The sequence below is a fragment of the Podarcis filfolensis genome, assembly GCF_964270895.1.
Source record: "Podarcis filfolensis genome assembly, chromosome: 5".
NCBI classification, from domain to species: domain Eukaryota; kingdom Metazoa; phylum Chordata; class Lepidosauria; order Squamata; family Lacertidae; genus Podarcis; species Podarcis filfolensis.
The window spans coordinates 19,478,413-19,497,991 of NC_139608.1; the positions used below are offsets into that span (position 1 = coordinate 19,478,413).

General features: G+C 38.6%; 2 protein-coding genes across 3 annotated transcripts in view; one reads left to right on the top strand and one right to left on the bottom strand.

Annotated features, from left to right (window-relative positions):
- The window catches only part of IFT80 (intraflagellar transport 80), a 62,671-nt gene that overhangs the window by 37,351 nt on the left and 5,741 nt on the right, over positions 1-19,579 (top strand). For both annotated transcript variants that reach the window (XM_083613241.1, XM_083613242.1), the window contains exons 9-16: positions 4,321-4,500; positions 7,584-7,702; positions 8,599-8,673; positions 9,338-9,501; positions 13,408-13,472; positions 15,652-15,787; positions 16,653-16,800; positions 17,990-18,161. In XM_083613241.1, coding sequence (XP_083469367.1) covers positions 4,321-4,500; positions 7,584-7,702; positions 8,599-8,673; positions 9,338-9,501; positions 13,408-13,472; positions 15,652-15,787; positions 16,653-16,800; positions 17,990-18,161 — 1,059 coding nt within the window. The remainder of the gene's footprint in view (positions 1-4,320; positions 4,501-7,583; positions 7,703-8,598; positions 8,674-9,337; positions 9,502-13,407; positions 13,473-15,651; positions 15,788-16,652; positions 16,801-17,989; positions 18,162-19,579) is intronic.
- Positions 1-19,579, bottom strand: part of LOC310762397 (putative membrane protein C3orf80 homolog) — a 54,313-nt gene that overhangs the window by 5,282 nt on the left and 29,452 nt on the right. The gene's annotated exons all lie outside the window — the stretch shown is intronic.

A 19,579-nucleotide genomic window follows, 5' to 3' on the forward strand; every position in this document is an offset into this window, starting at 1 on the left:
GGGTTACAGACGCTTCAGGTTACAGACTACGCTAACCCAGAAATAGTACCTCAGGTTAAGAACTTTGCTTCAGGATGAGAACAGAAATCGCATGATGGTGGCAGCGGGAGGCCCCATTAGCTAAAGTGATACCTCAGGTTAAGAACAGTTTCAGGTTAAGAATGGACCTCCAGAATGAATTAAGTTCTTAACCAGAGGTACCACTGTACATTAGTTCACTATTAGTCTATTAGCTTTGTATACAACAGTGACTATAAACCTTGGTTTCATGGGTAATACAAAACCTTTGTATTACAGCTGTTTCTGCCCAGAAGCAAATACTAAAGTTGATTTAATGTTAATTTTGTGCAGATGCACATGCAAGTAATGCTTATGGCACTGTGCTTCTGGTTTGCTAATTATATACACGAGCAAGCAACTTTGGAGGGTTTACACATCAAACAAATAGGGCTGGCCCAACTGAAGAAGCAAACTGGACCACCACTTTGGGATGCCAGTCTGAGGTATACAAATGGCTTGGAGAGAGCAAAAGCTGCTGCATATGCTTTTGTAAGCGGCAAATAGGTGGCTTAGCAATTCAGTGACTGGGTTGTTTCCTACATTCTAGGTATTTCTGCACCTTCCCCATCTATTTGGCTAAAGATCAGCGAATGTCAGGGTTTCAAAGAGATTTCAATTCCCAATTACCAGCATATCATTGATGCTTTAAAGAGTCCTGCATGGCACTTTGAAACAACAACAGTCAGCTGATTGTCAGGGCTTCAAAGTATTGCATCACTTGATGTCATTGTGGTGACAGGTGATTGACAGATAGGCAGCCATGCTCACCTGTCAAATTTGGCTGGCAAGAGTTAGGGTAGATGAGGATCTGGCCCACCAGCCTGATCCAGTTCTTCACCCCTGATGTAAAAGTACAACCTTGTGCAACCAAATGTGAGTGGTCAAACCAGACAATCTAACAGAGAAGGATGGGTCAAGCAAAAGGAAGCTGTGGTTGGGCTAACGAAGGAAAGCAGCTCAAAACATGGGGGATTGAAAAGGGGATAGCAGCAAAGAAAGGCAACAGTGAATAAAGAAAGAAGTTCAAGTTATAGCCATTTGGAGGAAACAAAAGAATCTAAGCAAAAACCGCTGGAGGAAAAAGCAATACCAGAATGGAGCGAAGCCAGCTAGGAACACAAAAGATACTGGGTCTGGCACTTGCCTGTCCACTTGACTACAGGTTACATTTCTAGCCATGTATACATACATGTTCCCATCATCCAGTGAGCCTCTCGTTAGTGATGCAATTTCTACTGTGTTTGTTTGTGGGAATAAAATATATTCTGCATTTTATGTGTTTATGGAATACCGTTTTATGGATCCTTTTTTGCAGCCATAAGGGGGAACACACAGGAAAAAAATGTGCAATGCTGCTCAAATGTCACTGAAGTTTGGCTGTAATAATAGTCTACAAGTTACCCATTTTAAAATGTATTTATTTCCCCCCATATCTTTAAAATAACCTATTATAGAGCATTGTTTCCCATCAGTTACAGAGGCGCTGACAGCATCTTCTAATTACAAGAAATATGTATGCTGCTGCTTTTGGTTCTCACAAGACTTTTTAATGTCTAGAGAGAAACCCAAAGACCCAAACACAGATTTTTGTAGAAGTGTGTTTATACTTAATTTTAACACAGTCGTAATTTTATCGTTGGTGTTTTTAATATGCTCCTGAGAAATCAAGTGTACACTTTAATGTTTTGCACATATCCCAAAACCAAACTTAGGTTGGTGAATTAATATATACTGATTTAGAACTCTTGTAATAAGATCTGATTTTTGGCTTCCTTTCCCTTGAAAATGAAGTGGGCCTTTTTAAACAGTCTAGGCTGAAACAATCTTTCTTCAAGAGAAGTAAGAGTAACCTTTTGCCAGGCTTAATGTTAAACTTTTCCATTTGACACATGTATCCAGATCTCTCAATATGTGCTATTTTTACTTTTAAAACTTTTACTCTGTATTGTTCTTCTGTTTAGGTTTGACTGTTCTGAGTTTCAGAAACTTGAATTTATTTTTCTTTTGTAGTGAAAACCAAATTTCTAAATAGGAAAGGTTGCCTTGGTGTCTTCAGAATCTTCAGTTTGAGCAGGGCTGTCTTATAGTTTTCAAAACACAGGTCTTAGAACTTGCTGCTTTATTATGCTACAATAAGACCTAAAAGCTTATTTATGTTAATAATATGCATTGTACGGTATACAATGAATGCAAATGTGACATTCCCAATTTCTAAACTATGGTTAAATATTCAGGAGAAAGTTGTGGGATTGTAGGGTATATCTGGTTAAATGTTACCTTTGCAGTAATAGTAGGATGGTTTTGACAATTGTTTGAGGCTTCATAAAAAGTATATGAAGCCAAGAATGAGCAATGGAATGAAGCTATTCTCTGTAGCACACCCCTTTCCATGCTGCTTTGGAGTTTAGTTTCTGGCTTGTATCGAGCCAGATCTTGTGCTGAGTTGGATTCTGGCTTATTTTTGTGACTTGATAACTGGCTAACCTGGTTCAGATGTAACACAGAACTCTGGCTTAATACAAGCAACAACAAAAAAGCTCCAAAGTAGTACATCAGGGAAGGGAGGGACTAGGGAGGAGAACCCAACCCAACACTAATTCCTGAGATGGTCCATACTGGACCATTAATTGCAGTTAGTGCTAACCAGGGTTCCCACTTCATCCATACTAAAACCATAAATTGAAGTCATTTTTAGGCATGGATATACAGGAGCCATTGATAGTTATAGCCACAGTTAACATTACTGGAAATACAGTTGTTTCCACAGGTAGACCTGCCAAGGTTCTGTGGCCTCACAGTTGCTTAATTATTAGATCAGGAACTCATACGTGACTCCCCTCCCTCAGATGTGTAACCTCCTGCATCATATGCAGACTGAGAAAATCACAAATACATGAAGGCGTACTTGGAGAAGATTCAGGTCACCTTGTACTACTCAAGTAGGCCACCCGCGTCCCTCAGGATGGGCATAATAAAGGTAAAGGTAAACGGGCATAATAGCACTCTTCAAATACTTGAAGGGATATTACAGTAGAAGAAGCAAATACTTTATATCTGCTGCCTTGGAAGGCAGGACTACATCTAATGGTCTTTAGGTACAGGATAGTAGATTTGGATTGAACATCAGGAAAAACTTGTTAACGTTAAAAAAAAGTTTAACAATGGAACCAGTTAACCATAAAGCAGTGAGGATGTTGCCGTTGGACATTAGGGTAGATTGGCCTTGTTGTAATAATAATGGATACAACTGATTGCAAAGTACACCATGATATGGAACTGTTTCGCAAACACAATGGGCCTTGATAAGGCATAGTAGCAACAGGACAAACCAAAAGTTTATCATTCTTTTCTGTTCATAACACTGCTGTGTAATATATTAGAGTAAAAGGTAGCAATCACCCCAAACCCTAGTAAGTGAGCAAGGTTTTAAACCTGAATCTCCCTGACTGAAGTCCAACACTTTGCATACTATTCTGCATTTGTCTTCTAATGTAGCCAGAATATGAGGGACAATTGTGTAGGGTGCATGGAAGCTCATGCCACAGTAAATCGATTGGTCCCTAAAATGTCTCACCATCTCTTTGCTGTAAGACAGCTGCCCCTTTGACGTTGGAAGGAGGAGCTTTCAACAACAACAACAAAACAACTAAAATAGATAAAGTGCTACTTTCTCTGCCCTTTGTTCAAATAAGATTTATGAAGTTTGAATCAACCTTTGTCCCATTTCGTGTCTGTATATGTGCTGTTTTAGTTGTTTTGTAGCATTCTCTAGACGGAGGCACCTGCAAGGGAACCACAAAGAGAGCTCTTCCCCTCTATACTTCCCCACCCACAGATACCTATTAAAACTGTTTCACAAAAATCGTCTGCTCCACATAACAAGTGTTCACTGTTGCTTAGCGATTTAGACTTTTATGTGAAATTACCCCAGAGATACCAACTTTTTTCCTTTTATTTTGCACTCAGTTCATCTAATAAAAAGCTGGAATAGCATTGCCTTACTGTTAGCTAATTAGGTTCATGCCTTTGCTTCAGAAACCATTTAACATTCATTTAGTGTCCTCACTGTCCTGGATGCTGAACAGAAAACTAAGTAATCCTATCACTGTCCCAAAGACAAATAATTTAAGAGTGATAGACAAAGATGTTGTATGCGTACACATGCACAGAGCGTTATTACTGCATTGTTGTAATATATGCATTGTGTACTGTAGAAGTAATTACAAGTGGAAGTATGCACTTTTTTTTTTAAATTTGCAGTGGTCCTATGCCTTAGAGAAACCAAACACCGGCAGCATATTTAATATTGCTTGGTCTACTGATGGCACGCAAATAGCGGGGGCTTGTGGAAATGGACACGTGATTTTTGCTCATGTTGTGGAACAGCGCTGGGTGTGGAAAAACTTTGGAATAACGTTAACTAAAAGAAGAACGATGGAGGTATGTGTTGGATGTTTCAAGCTTTGTGAGTGGCTCACAAATGTGGTGAGCACAAAATGTTGGCAGAAAATAACAGGTACTTTTTGAATATCCTTTTCAGTTGTAGATGAACTGAGTGAATGAGTGACATCCGTCTCTATGGCCAGCTAACTATCCCCGGGAGATCTGTTCATCAGACAGCTGGATTGAGCAGCTTTCAGGATGCTCCTGGTGATAATAGCATGTGGACCAATATGTTTATGAACTGAGGTCAATTCTCACAATCCGATGTGAGCTTGTTGATGTTAGGAAGGCTACTCTGGAGTAAATTGCCTGTGGAGTATACCTCTGGTTACTGCAGTGGCTGGAAATTCAGAATAAAAAAACCCACATTTATGCTAGAAATTATTTTGCAGCTGGCAACAAAGTCACAGCTGCAGAAGCAATAGCATAATAGTCCATGCACAGATAGCCTTGGTTTACTGGCTTTGGAAAAAAACCTGTACATGTACACAGCTGTGGTTTACCATTATAGCAGCTGCAGCATTGTTGGTTTTGTTTTTTTTACTATAGTGCAGGTTTTTCTGCTAAGAGCAGGGATAGCACTAAATGTGTCTGTTTTCTTTGATCACAAAATCAGTACATTAGCCAAGCACTACCCCACCCCCAACCTAATAGTGCTTCTAGATGAAACTTTGCCCAGAATATTTCAGCCCCAGGTTAAAATAGTTTTCAGCTAGGTAAAACATCTACTATGACTTATTTTTACTACTAGTTGTCCAGCCTAGAGAAACCATAAGCTTTTCATACCTAAAATCTGATTGCTTACAGAATATTTTAAAGAGCCTTTTATTAGACCCAATTAAAGATTTTCAGGCAACTTTCTATTTTATGGTTACCTTATTATAAGTGAAGCCTAAAAGAATTATGAATGTAGGTTCTTTTAAAAACACATGGTCCTAAATTTCAAATGTGAGTCTGAGGATCTGAAAGCAAATGCGTTAATTTTTTACCTGCTAAATGTTCTGTCCTCGGTGACCAGACACTGACTCATAACATCCCACCCAGAGGACAGGGAGATAATATACAATTTCTGTTGTTACAAGTTTTCTCAATTACACATTCAGTATTAGAGTTCAGGCCAAGCTTTTCAGCCCTGGGTGCCCAGTGTTAGGCTCCCAAATCTATAATTAGGCACCTAAATATCTTTTGGCCTGAAGTGAAGTTGTCTTTGATGCTGAATATATAATTGGGAAAACTTGCAACAACAGAAATTCTATATTACCCATCTGTCCACTGGGTGGGATGTTATGAGTCAGTGTCTGGGAATATGGAAGACAAATTGGCAGGTAAAAATCATATTTTTGGTATTCATTCCCAGACAGCGAATCGTAATGAATGACTCTGTCTAGTAATCCCTGAAGCTTTAGTTATATTTAGCTTGTACAGCTTCGTGGGAAAGGTATACAAAGGAGTCTTCGCTAGCAGTGTATTCAAATGACTTGCACACAATTTAAATTCTTGTTTTGGGGTTGTCTCAAGAAAAGTTTCCAGCCCAGCTTCTACCATGTTTAGAAATAAGAATAAATGCACAATTAATACATCATTCTCAATCTTATATAAAAGCTTTAGTTCACTTTTGTTATAAGATTCTGGAAACCAGAGCTGACTAGATCTCCACTGGTCCTGCCCTAGTTTACTGCTTATAAATAGTTAAGTGACATTAATTGTGAATGATTATTGTATTTCCATGTTCAGGATGGGAGGAGCTGTTCCCTTTTAACAACTTTCACTTTCCAAATGTCAACTTTCTGTGAGGCCTTCTCAGATACCAGTATCTAATGATACCAGTATGTAATGAACAAAGCCCTGAACAACTTAGGCACAGGATGCCTTTCTCTTTATGTCCCAAGCCTGTTGCTGCAGTAATCTGGGAAAGCACTATTAGTACTACCCCATGGCCAAGGAAAATGAGTCTTATTTATTAGGAGTCATGTATTCAGTCTTTGACCTCAAAGAAGGCTGCAGCCCTACACTACTGATCTGAATAAAGATACCGTATTTTTTGCACCATAACACTCACTTTTTTCCTCCTAGAAAGTAAGGGGAAATGTCTGTGCGTGTTATGGAGCGAAAGCCTATGGATGGCGGGGGGGTCTGCTGCAGTCGTGAGCAGAGGATCCATGGTTCCCCTTCCTTCCCTCCTCCGTGGCTCGCTTTGAAACAGCAAAGCGGGAGAAGAGCCGCTGAGTGGGGAGGAGAGAGGGACAGAGAGCCTGCTTCTTTAAAGGAGCAAAGCGGAAGAGGAGAGGAGCCGCTTACACACGTGTAAGCGGCTCCTGTCCTGTCCGGTTGGTTCCTTTAAAGCAAGCAGGCTCTCTGTCCCTCTCTCCTCCCCACTCAGCTAGCTAAATAGCAGCAAAGTTTTTCAGCTCGCTAAGCCAGGGATGAGCAGGGAGGAGGGAGAAAAGCAGAGCCTGCTTGCTTTAAAGGAGCAAAGCGGGAGAGGAGAGGAGCCTTCTCCCCTTATACCCCTCTTCTTCATTATTAGCAGCATCCTTCTCCACCCACCCCACGCATGTTCCTTGTCCCTTGAGTGCTTTTCCTTTCCTCCCCACTTAAAACATGGTTACAAAGGATCCTCAGGATTTTTGTATTGGGCTACTCCAAACTCACTGTCAGATCACATGTCTGTGGCCACAGCATGAACCACAAAAATCATACATCCACTGTTTCATTTAGAATATTTTTTTCCCTTGTTTTCCTCCTCTAAAAACTACGTGCGTGTTATGGCCGGGTGCGTGTTATAGAGCGAAAAATACGGTACATAGGAGCACACTGCATATTGCTTGGTCTCACTCAATACATTAACAATCTTCAGCTCAATAGTTTCTAAATTATGGGCCCTAGATTCTTTAAAATAAATACAAAAATGGGAGTTTTAAAGCTTGAATTTGAGGAATATAAATACTTGAATATTCATTATTCATCTTCATTTCCTGACATTCTGTACTGTCCTTAGAGCTAAGAATAAGGCTACGTCTTTGCTTTTGCTTTCAAAATTATTTAAATTTTATTTAACCATTGGCTTCTGTTCCCACTAGGTTCGTAATGTACTTAATGACGCAGTGGATTTACTGGAATTTCGAGACAGAGTCATTAAAGCCTCTTTGAACTATGGGCATTTAGTAGTTTCAACATCTCTTCAGTGTTACATATTCTCGTAAGCAGCCTGAATTAATGAGACACAGCCATCTGATCAATTAAAAACCTTGAATTTTTCACAGCTACATGATTTGATTTGGGAAGCATCCATTGTTTCATGGAGATCTCCCATAAACCTAAGCTAAATGACATAAACTTCTCATAACTGTGAATGGAATTAGCTATGTTCATTTTCCCATGAGTGGGACCTTCCCAGTGAAGCCACATATTACTGCTTATTGGCATCCTGTTTCCCAGTGCAACTGTGCACTATTTTGGTCTGTAACCTTTTAATCACTACTCATGCCAACTTTCCAAATTACTTTTTAAAGTTTGAAGTCCTCTAACAAAGTTTAGGGGTACAGTTGGAAGTTCTGTTTCAAGGGAATATGGCAAAGCTCTAGTGGGCATTTAGCTGATGTCCATGTACATTCTACTGGTGCATAAAAGCTGTAACTAATGTTTAAAACAAGGCTGGCCCAGCCATGGGGCAAGGTGAGACGACCGCCTCAGGCAGCAGACTCCAATATAGATATTTTTATCTCCCTTGCTTCTGGTGTAGATCTTCACTCACCCCTCCTGCGAAACACAGCCAGATAGGCAGGGTATAAATAATAAAGTTATTATTAAAATTATTCTTCTTCTTCTTCCCTGGTGGGGAGGGAGGCTCCATTTCGTGGTTCTCCTCAGTTGCCAAAATGTCTTAGTCTGGCCCTAGTTTAAAATGATATTGGAAAAATATGAAATAGGTTCTTGTTATATAAACGGAATGATAAATACTTATCTGTCCTTTGATTCTTACCACAATGTTTTCAAGCTGATATATCTGTGAAAATCTCACTATATTACTAAAGTATGTACCCTATCTCTTATTTTGTTGTTTCTTAATGTATATTGTCTTGCTCTTTGCTTTAGGACTAAAAACTGGAATACACCATTAATCTTTGACCTTAAAGAAGGAACTGTCAGTTTAATTTTACAGGCAGAAAGGTAACTTGCTGATTGCATGACTTAAAACAATGTTTACTTAAGTAGGGTGAGATAGTGGGATCATATCTGGAAGAAATATATGTGTTGACTTCGATGATACTGTTTGGGAATCAGTTTCCCAGCTAGATCTGACTCTTGACCTTGTTTGAATAATCTAGAGCTATATGCTCTGCTTGCCTTGTTATATGCTCATGAATGTGACACTCAGCAATCTTGACTCTGTGAGTAAATCTGTGTACAGTAGTACCTCTGTGTGGCTAAACTTGCTTTGGAATTGATAATAATTTCCCCTCCAAGTAAGTGTTTGTAGGTTTTGAGTTTCTATCATTAACACTTGCCTTTTAAACCAGTTAGCCAAAAAAACTTCACTTTCCAAATAAAGTGTATATATCATTATGCAAATATTACCATGAATGCGTGCCAAGTCATTTCAGTATCAGATTGATGTAATATTAGATGTCCCAAGCAGAGGAGAAATTAGAGAACATTAAAGGAAAGACATTCGATTACAAATGCCTGTTGATATATTATTTGAAAATACTTATTTGAATCAATGCATTTTTAAATTATGCAATAAATAATAATACAGTATATAGACAATTATGTTAATAGTATTGTGTGAAAATAGTTAATCAGTGTTTTCTCCTCTGCTTCTTATTTATAGGCATTTTCTTCTTGTAGATGGTGGAGGGCTATATTTATATTCTTATGAAGGACGTTTAATTTCCTCTCCGAAAGTTCCAGGAATGAGAACGGATATACTAAATGTTCAGACCATTTCTTTGAGTAATGATACCCTAGCATTAAGAGATAAATCTGATGAAAAAGGTATGTTGTACAGACATTAAAATTGTTATTTTTGCATAAAATGTTTCTTCTGAGCAAATAGAAGTAAATATGGGGTTGTCAATGTATCACTTATGGGTGCACTTGCACCTACCAAGCCTTTTCTTGATGTCTTCAGCATCCTCTCTCTCCTACTTAAATCAGGCTTCAAATAATCTATTGCAGCATATAGAAGGTTTCTTTCAAACCTAAATGTGAAATGGAGTGAGGGTTCAATAGGTCACAGCTTAACTCTTCCTTCCCCAACTAATTACTCCACCTCCCAAATGCCCCCCCCCCACCGCAATTAGATTTGAAAGAATTCTTCTGCTGTAGCCAAAATAAGTCATTTTTCAAGCCTAATTTCAATAGGGAGTGGCATTTTTTTGTGGGCATATCACAGATGGAAGGGTTAACCCTTCTTTCCTTGGTTGAAGTTCAAAATTGTCCTTGCTCCATGTCAATGTCTCCTTTTTGAAAATGATGCTTATTGTTACAATAGTGAGGTCTTCTTGGAAAGCAGTATACAAATTTCTTAGACAAACAAACAAACAAACAAGCATGTATTTGAAATTAGAGTAACTTTTCCTCATTTATTCTTAATGAATCAGTGCTGTCCCACCCATGAGGAAAGGTGAAGTGACCACCTCAGGCTGCAGGATCCACAGGGGCAGTGGATCCCACCGCTGATCTTTCTTCATGTCTTATTCCTTCTTCCCTCACCCTTTATTCCTTGGTGGGGAGGGGGGTGTTATTTGGGGGTTCGCCTCAGGTGCTAAAATGTTTTTAGCCACCCTCCATTGAAGGAAGCATAACTGAAAATCACATGGAGATTTCATCTTCTTCCTTATCCCCCTGTGCTATATCCAAGGCCTTTCCTGAGGATCTCCTGACTTTTAGTAGAGGTTTTTGAGGGGCTAAAGTGGGGATAAGGGGGGGGAGAACCCCATTGTATAAGCAAACCTTTACTAACATAAATTTGGTTATAGCCAATGTATTTCTGTTATGTGTGCAGCAACAAGAGTTTCTTTTTGGGTGCATTTCTTTTTTGCAGGCTTATTGATAGTTCTGGATTTATGCTTATTTTTGGCTTGTTGAGGTTTGTCAAGTAAACAGTCAATAGTTCTCCAGGAGAGATAGCAGGAATAAATGACACCAGAGGGGAAATATGTTTCAGTAACTAGTCAAGAAAATCCCAGAATTGGTGGGAAATAATTTGCTATTTGTTAGCACACATAGATTTAATCAAAATCCCAGAAGTTATTAAATAATCTCAGTAAAATATGAGGTATACAGTGGTACCTCGGGTTAAGTACTTAATTCGTTCCGGAGATCTGTACTTAACCTGAAACTGTTCTTAACCTGAAGCATCACTTTAGCTAATGGGGCCTCCTGCTGCCGCCGTGCCACCGGAGCATGATTTCTGTTCTTATCCTGGAGCAAAGTTCTTAACCTGAAGCACTATTTCTGGGTTAGCGGAGTCTGTAACCTGAAGCGTATGTAACCCGAGGTACCAGTGTATTCCACTTTCCTTCCAAAACTAAGACATCAGAATACATAATTTCCCTTGCAAGAGGTTGCGTATTTCATTGCTCCTTGTTTTCTAAGGACCTCTAGTTGCCCACTGATGTTGAAGGGTGAAATACTTTTTCTCTGAACAAGAGGCATTTCCTTGTGCTATATCTAAAGAAGTTTATCCAGGAAAACTGGATGTCTTAGGGCTTGTTTCCATCTGTAACCTCTGTACAAAATAGCCTGTAGTTGACATTCTTCTTCTTTGGTGATCACTTATAGCCGAGTAAGATTGTCTTCCATGAACACGGTCTTAGTGGTGTGTCCATAGGTGACGCTGGAAGCCAATTCTGGATCCACACGTTGTTCCACAGTGGGGACATAGGTTTCCAGGCAGTAGTTGATCATGGTGAGGGTTTGCCAAATGTGCCTTCCTCTTAGCTTGTTTATCCCTTTCGTCCTGAGTTCGAGTGTCTTCAAAGTCCATGACATCTTTGGTAAAGGCTGTTCTCCAACTGGAGTGCTTGCAGGCCAGTGTTTCCCAATTGCCGGTGACATAGGCAATTTCTAAAACCTAACAGAGGGGTTTAATTTCACTTTTTTTAAAAAAAAGCACTAAACAATATTTATATACTCTGCTGGGAATTGCCTATTGTGAGTGTGACATGGGAGTTGATAGGTCATGTCCTTTGCCTTTTCTTAACTATCCCTTTTCCACCTTTATCCACTTAAGTAATTATTGAATCCAAAAGATGACAATATTTTGTGTTTTCCACCTATTTTCTGGTCTTCCTCTTCCTTTTTTGAGAAATTATGGGGTTTGTAATATATACACTTCATATATAAAAAAGAACATCATGATAGTAAAACTTTTGGTTTTGATAAAAACACAAACAGTGTCTATGACAAGGGAAACCTTACATCAAAAAGAGCACAGCACTGTCTCAAGTCACAAGTTATTTTCCTGTGTTTACACAGCTGGCTCAAGCTAGCACTGGATGTAACCCTTCTTTTTCCTTTTCATATGCAACCAACAACATCAGAACAGCACCTGTTCTCATAACATCGTTTTTTCCTGCCAATATAACCAGTGACCGCAAACCAATATCCTGTATCCTTCTAAAAGAAACTCATGACACTATGCTAAAAGGCAAATGGAAGAGTCTTTTAAAGTTAAACGTGCATGCCACATGGAATATAGATGACATATTATCAGCTGGATTTGGCATGTGATGTCAATGCTTAAAATCTGTTTGGAATTAATCACTCCCTTCCATGTATTTGCTGAATTATGCAACATTTATTTCAGATTGTACATGTGCTAGTTTTTCTATCCTTCCTGTCTTGAGAACAGTAAACATGGGGTTAATCCTTGTATAAAATGTGACTTTGTATAAAGTAGATTAATATATTAACTCTCAAATCTCATGCTTGTCTACTCAGAAGTAAGTGCCACTGAGTTCAATGGGATTTACTCTCCTGTAATGGTGTACATAGGATAAAACTCTGTTTTATGAAGCTAGCTATGTGCACCTACTTAACCTTTTCATCTTTTTTTCTTTTGAACAGTAGCACTTTACCATACCAACAGTAAAAAACAAAGTAGATCCTGCATTGTATTGTTAATATCCTTTATTTTTCAATATTTCATCTTATATTCCTGTAAGTCTAATTGAAAGATTTAATCATTTTATGACAAAATGTAGTGAGCAGGGATAAAAATAATCACATTTTAATTTTTCTGTCATGTATAGGTTTTTGTTTACAAAACTTACTATTTTGGCCCAAGGAGTCAGCAGCTTACAAATGAACACAACTTGTGGGTGGGGGGCTCTTTGTCCAGTTGTTAAATTTCACTTATAAGTCTTTCAGGTTTCTAGCACAAATCAAGCTTTCAAGCAAATAACTAACAATAATAACAGTTCATAGCATTTCAATGAAAAGTTCCTGTGGTTTTTCCTCCTTACAGTCATATGACAAGAGTGTAAGGTATAATAGTAATCAAGCAGCTATTCTTTGCTTTGTGGTTATATTGTTAAAATGGTCAGAAATCACGAGAACTGGGATTCAGAGTGGCCTTGGCAGTGTGTTACATCTAGACATGTGAAACCCTGGTTCACACCCCAGCTCTACCATGAATTTTTTCAGTCTTATGTTATCAAGGTTATGGAAAAGGTAAATCAAGTAAAGGTTGTAAACTATTGTGTACCCTGGAAAACAAAGGATCAGCTAATAGATGCATGGCACAAAATTTGAACTATAGTAAATGAAGAATAAAGTATACCAATGTTCCCATGCCATCCTTCTACCCTTAAGTTACAAAAACACTTAAAAATAAATAGAGTATAACAGTCAAATTATTTATTGATAATCTCTCTCTCTTCCCCCGCCCTCAAGTTATTTACCTGTTTGAGCCTTTATCTGGAAAGCCCTTAGGAGATGGGAAGCCCCTTACTCATAAGGTAATGTACATAGTATCATTTAATATTTGGGGGTAATATCAATAGTCATTATCAGAGCAGACCAACACTGGAAATCATCCTCTGTAATTTAGGTTGGAGAGGCAGGTGTAATGTTGCTGAAAACCTCGGTGAGCTCAGATTGTTGAAAGAGAGGTTGCATGAATAACTTTCTGCTTTGTAGCTTGGCTATGTTCCCAGTTTCGAGTTCCAAGTATCCCAGCATGTTATCAGTTAGAAATCAGCCAGTGTTGATTGAAACTGAGAGAAATCTTAATTCAGTGATCATTGAGATTAATATAGCTGTTTCAGCAGTTAGCTAATGGGAGTTTAGAAGTTACGCACATCTAATTAATGAAATACAGGTTTCAGTTTTAAAAGTCAGAAAAAGTATTTTGCCAGTTTGGCCAGATGTTTGATATATTTGGTTTTTTTTAAATAACTGTGCTTGGCTTTGTTTTTTAAAGCAATAAGATACAGGTCAGAGTCAGATAATTCATTTGTAGAATTGAATTATAATTGAATGAATTATAAATGAACATTTATTGTTGTTTTGTTGTTTATATACCACCCTGTATCCAAAGATCTGAGGTTGGTGTACAACATTAAGAACATAATTCACAGAGCATAATAACAAAACATCATACAGAACACAATAATAGATAGCACAATGATAAAATAATCATAATAACATTCCCCTCCACACCCCCATATTTAATAGGCCATACACATTTTGTTCATAACTTTCTTTATTGGAGAGCTAGAAACTTACTTTTTTAAATACGTGAAAGCTCAAAGTCTGGGCCTCGGGTGCCAGTGAAGGTCTTCATGGGCACTCGGTTCATGGCCCCTGCACTAAATAGCAAATGTCTTTTTCCTACATTTTCTTATTCCCATTCCCACATGCTTCTTGACCTGTCTCCTTCAATTTCTTGCTTCATTCTCCTTTCATATTCAACCTCTACCTTAGCACTACCCCCAGCTGCTCATTTCTTTCATCCCTACTTCCTGGTTCTTTTACATTCACTTAACTTCTTCTTCCTAGAACAGTTTTCCTCTTGTATTCCCTGTTTCTTTGTTGTTGTTGTTCATAATAATAACAATAATAATAATAAATAAATAAATGTCCAGTAGCACCTTAAAAAAGGTAAAGGACCCCTGACAGTTAAGTCCAGTTGTGAACGACTCTGGGGTTGCGGCGCTCATCTCGCTTTACTGGCCAAGGGAGCCGACGTTTGTCCGCAGGCAGGTTTTCTGGGTCATGTGGCCAGCATGACTAAGCTGCCTCTGGCGAAATCAGAGCAGTGCACGGAAACGCCATTTACCTTCCCATCGGAGCAGTACCTATTTATCTACTTGCACTTTGACATGCTTTTGAACTGCTACGTTGGCAGGAGCTGGGACCGAGCAATGGGAGCTCACCCTGTCACGGGGATTCGAACCGCTGACCTCTTCAGATACCACGAAATGCACACAAAAGCTTATACCCGGAACAAACTTAGTTAGTCTCTAAGGTGCTACTGGACATATTTTTATTTTTTATTTTGACTGTGTCAGACCAACACTGCTACCTACCTGAATCTAATAATAAAAAATACTATTTTTTTATCTCTCAGTCTCCTTCAACACTTCCTTTGGCCCTTTCCCCTCAAATGAGGGAGACCTCCCCCCCCCACTCTGTCTCCTGGCCAATTTTACTCAAAGTTGTTAGTTCTGGGGTTGGTCCAACCAAAATGCTTTGGCATGGCTAGGGACTGGAGCAGGCAATTTAAGGGGATCACCTGAAAGTGACCCATGGCCTACTGATGTGTCCCAGCCCAAACATGGCTCTAAAGGAAAGTGGTCTGTGACTTAAGATATTAATGTAATGTTGCCCACTTTTAGACTTCACACTATTCTGATTAAAAAATTATTCAACCTATTTATTACAAGAGGATTCAAGACCTGGTATAAGTTATACCTTTGACTTTGCATAGTGTAAGCTTGTGTGGTATAGTAGATAAAAGAGCAGGATCTGAAAGTGGAACACCCAGGTTCCTGTTTTCTTCTTGGATCAACTCACTGTCCTTCAGTGTACAATATCAATGTGCAAAATGTTTATTCCTATAATTCATTCTTGTTTGTTTTTTAAATAAAGCATTTAATTCCTAACTCCATGAAATATTACTGATTTATAATATAGACAGAAATCATGGAAATTGCCTTAGACCAAAAAGGACATACAAATGAAAGGAAGATTGCTTTTATTGACAAAAATAGAGACCTTTATATAACATCAGTGAAGAGATTTGGTAAAGAACAGAAGGTTATCAAAATAGGTAAGAATTAACTTTATGCAACAGATTTTTATCCCCTTCTTTCTAGCCCATCACTACTGACAAAATAAAAATTATTATCTTTTTTCTTGAAAGCCCTCCATTTTCCTGAAGCCCTCCACCCCACCCCACCCAAATGGTTCTTTCCCATGGAATCAAAATTTCTGGAAATTATATTTCTAAATAGGGGTGGGTGGACAATATTCCAGGAGTTAATTCCCATAATTGGCTTGCAACCGTGGATTAAGTCATGCCAATGGTATTTTCAGTTTCTAATATCTGCACATAATTTTACGGTGTCCAGTAAGTAAGCTAAAATACTGTACATGAAGCAATCAACAGTAATTTGTGATATTAAAAATTATATGCTCAGTACTTCTTTGTGTTCTCGGTGCAGTCATACATACAGGTTCTGCACCTAAGTAGACCAACACATGCTCATTTCCTTTTTGAGGGGTGGGGGAAGCCTAGCTGATGTTGGAGAGGGCATACTGCAGACACTGAGGCATAAAACTCCAGTAGGAGGACTGAGCCATAACCCTGTGTGCTGCAAGGGGAAAAACAAGACACTCATGCCTGCTATTCTACAGTGAGAGGAAGTTTCAGAGCACACACAGGAACACCAAGAAAAGGGGTTTAAAAAACTACCCATGAATTCTCGCAGACTTGTGCTTGCTTGTTCTGCTTTAATCTTTCAGGGTACAAATTCTAATTTATGGGAAGTAAAACATAAACATTATTTTACACAGAAGACAAAACTGTTACTTAGAGTCATATTTACTGGCAGAGAAGAGTTGAAGATACTGATGTTTATACTGTAGTGTCATGTGCTTGAGCAGACACTTGATTCTGCTTACTTTCTATTAAGGAACAATGGTGCATACTTTGGCGTGGAATGACACATGCAACATACTCTGTGGACTTCAAGATACACGTTTCACAGTCTGGTACTATCCCAATGTGGTATACGTAGACAAAGATCTCTTACCAAAAACCCTTTATGAAAGGGATGCAAGGTATTATATACTTTTATGTCTAGTGTTTAATTAATAGTACCCCCATCAATAAAATACTTTCCATTAGAACCATTGGGAGTAAGATTCCACAGTGTGAAAAACATGGGTGCAATTACAGGCGAAAACAAGTGTGAGTTGCCATTGTTTAATTTGGATCAGGGGCTAAATTTGAGCTACTAAGTTTGCAGTTTCAAATTATCAGTTTCCATCTCTCCACCTGAAGCATCTATCTGTTCTGGTTATTTACTTTCATTTTTAGGGCGGTAAATAGACCTAGCTGCTATGTGCTGATCTATAAGCTCCCCTGTATAGTTAATGGTGGCACACTGCCATTGATTGTGGGCCCCCAGCTATTGAGCGCTCTCCCTAGAGAGGCTCATCTGGCACTGACATTAATGTACTGTTTATTCTCTCGTGCTTTTTAAACATAATTTTGTATTTATTTAACCTTAGTTATTGCCACTTGATGATTGATTTTTAGCTCCTATGAGGTGTGTTTACCTCTTTGGATGAGTTAAATCTCTTGTTTTCTATGGTTGACATTTTGCTTTGATGCTGTTTGAATTCAGTGTTTAATTCATTTTAATGTGTTTTTCTTTTAACTTGTTTTTTTACTCTGTTTTCTGTATATCGCCTAGATAAATTATTTTATGAGGTGTCACTGATACAAAAAATAAAAATAATGTGATGTCACAAAAGCCCAGAAGAGAAATTGGGGTATATAGACATGAAGAATATTGCCATGTTTCTATTGATAGGCAATGAATACTAAGAGAATGCTATTCTGAGTGCTTCCTCAGTCTCTCCTACATTGAGCACAGACCCTTAAACATGCCCACATTTCATTGGATGGCAGGATTGCACACCCATAGTCCTTTTCATTATGGAGAGGTGCAAAGAGCTTCTCTCTAAGTGGTTGATGTAAGTGCCTTTCCACCATTGATGGGAGCAATTGATACTGGAGGCTTGCTTACACTACTTTGAAGTCTTGTCTCTTTTCTTGGTTTTTTTAGATGTGGCAGCCATTTTGTGTTATTCCACACCTTCGTGTCAGCCATTTTGTGAGTGGCACCCACATCAGCTTCTCAAAATTTCAGATGTGCCCACTAGCCCAGAAACTTTGAAATCCCTGCTTTAGACAAAACTATTCAACATTCAAATAATTTTATGATATTTTTCATCTCAACAGCGAATTTAGTAAAAATCCCCAGATTGTGAGTTTTGCTGGAAGTCAAGTAACGGTCAGGAGAGCCGATGGCTCACTTATTCACATCAGTATTTCACCTTATCCAGCCATACTCCATGAATATGTCAACAATTCAAAATGGGAAGATGCTGTCAGATTATGTCGCTTTGTTAAGGTAAATATAAAATTCTGCAGCAGAGTTTTTTTGTAGTTTTTTATACCTATTACTACTTCAACTTTTGAAAAATGGACTTTGAAATATGAACTTTGTCAGGTTTTTGGGTCTGCCCTCAGCCATGCAAAGAGTTCTCTCTATGTCCCATCATAAAGTGTTTTTGAAACTCCCCTAGTTTTTAAAAACTAGCTTATGATGCACTAAATAGTTCCACACCGCTCTGCTTCAGAGCCAGTGAGAATTCTAAAATTATTTACATTCTGGTAAAGCCATATTTCTTTTCTTTATTATGAAGTTGCAGACATGTTCTTACCTCTCTTTTTAATTCAAATTATCATAAATTATAACTGTGGCATTTTATCTGCCAAAAAAGTTGAAATAGAGCATGCAGGTTTGTAGGATTGAATTCCCCCCAAAATTCTTAAAATGCTTTTTAAAATGCAGTTGATTCTCATTGATGCAGCTGGTCATTTGCCTGAGCTGAGTAGCAAACTGCTCATCCTTCCTTCTGACTGGCTGCCTTTTGGCTCACACCTGCTTCCAGAGTGCTGTCATATGTGCCTGTCCAGGCTGTTTAAATGTAGGCATTGGCAGCCACCATTACAGTGTTTACATTCTATGTTTTTTGCACATAAGGGTTTTCTACGCGTAAGGGTTAGTAGCCTTTTAAGGGCAGAAGAGAAAAGGGAACATGCAACACTGTGTTCTGACTCTTTTCTGTCTTCTGAAACAAGAACAGGCTCGTTAGTATAGTTCACTGCTATGGTGGCTGTCTCTCCTGGCAACAGATACCCTTGCCGCAGGTGGGAATGAAAGCATAGGGCAGCAAGGCAAGCAGATACATAAGTTGCTAACTCACTTCTATTTGTTTACATGGCAGGGTTATGCAGTCGTTTACAAAAACCCTAACCCCATTTACCTGGGGAAATGCCTCATTGAATCCGGTAGTAGTTACTTCTGAGTAGACTTGGTTAGGATTGCACTATCAGATAGCTTTGGTTTCTACACTAATTTTTATATAATGCATTTGCCCCTCTTAAGAGCATGCAAATAGAAATACAGTGGTACCTCGGGTTAAGAACTTAATTCATTCCAGAGGTCCGTTCTTAACCTGAAACTGTTCTTAACCTGAAGCACCACTTTAGCTAATGGGGCCTCCCACTTCTGCCACCGCGCCGCTGCTGCACGATTTCTGTTCTCATCCTGAAGCAAAGTTCTTAACCCGAGGTAATATTCCTGGGTTAACGGAGTCTGTAACCTGAAGCGTCTGTAACCCGAGGTACCACTGTATCATTCATATCTGGTAGCTTTAACAATATGGTTACAAACAGTTATACCTAGAACAGAATATATTTACTATAATTAACAATAAAGTTTCATCAAGTAATTTTGCTATAATATGTATGGAATTTGTAACT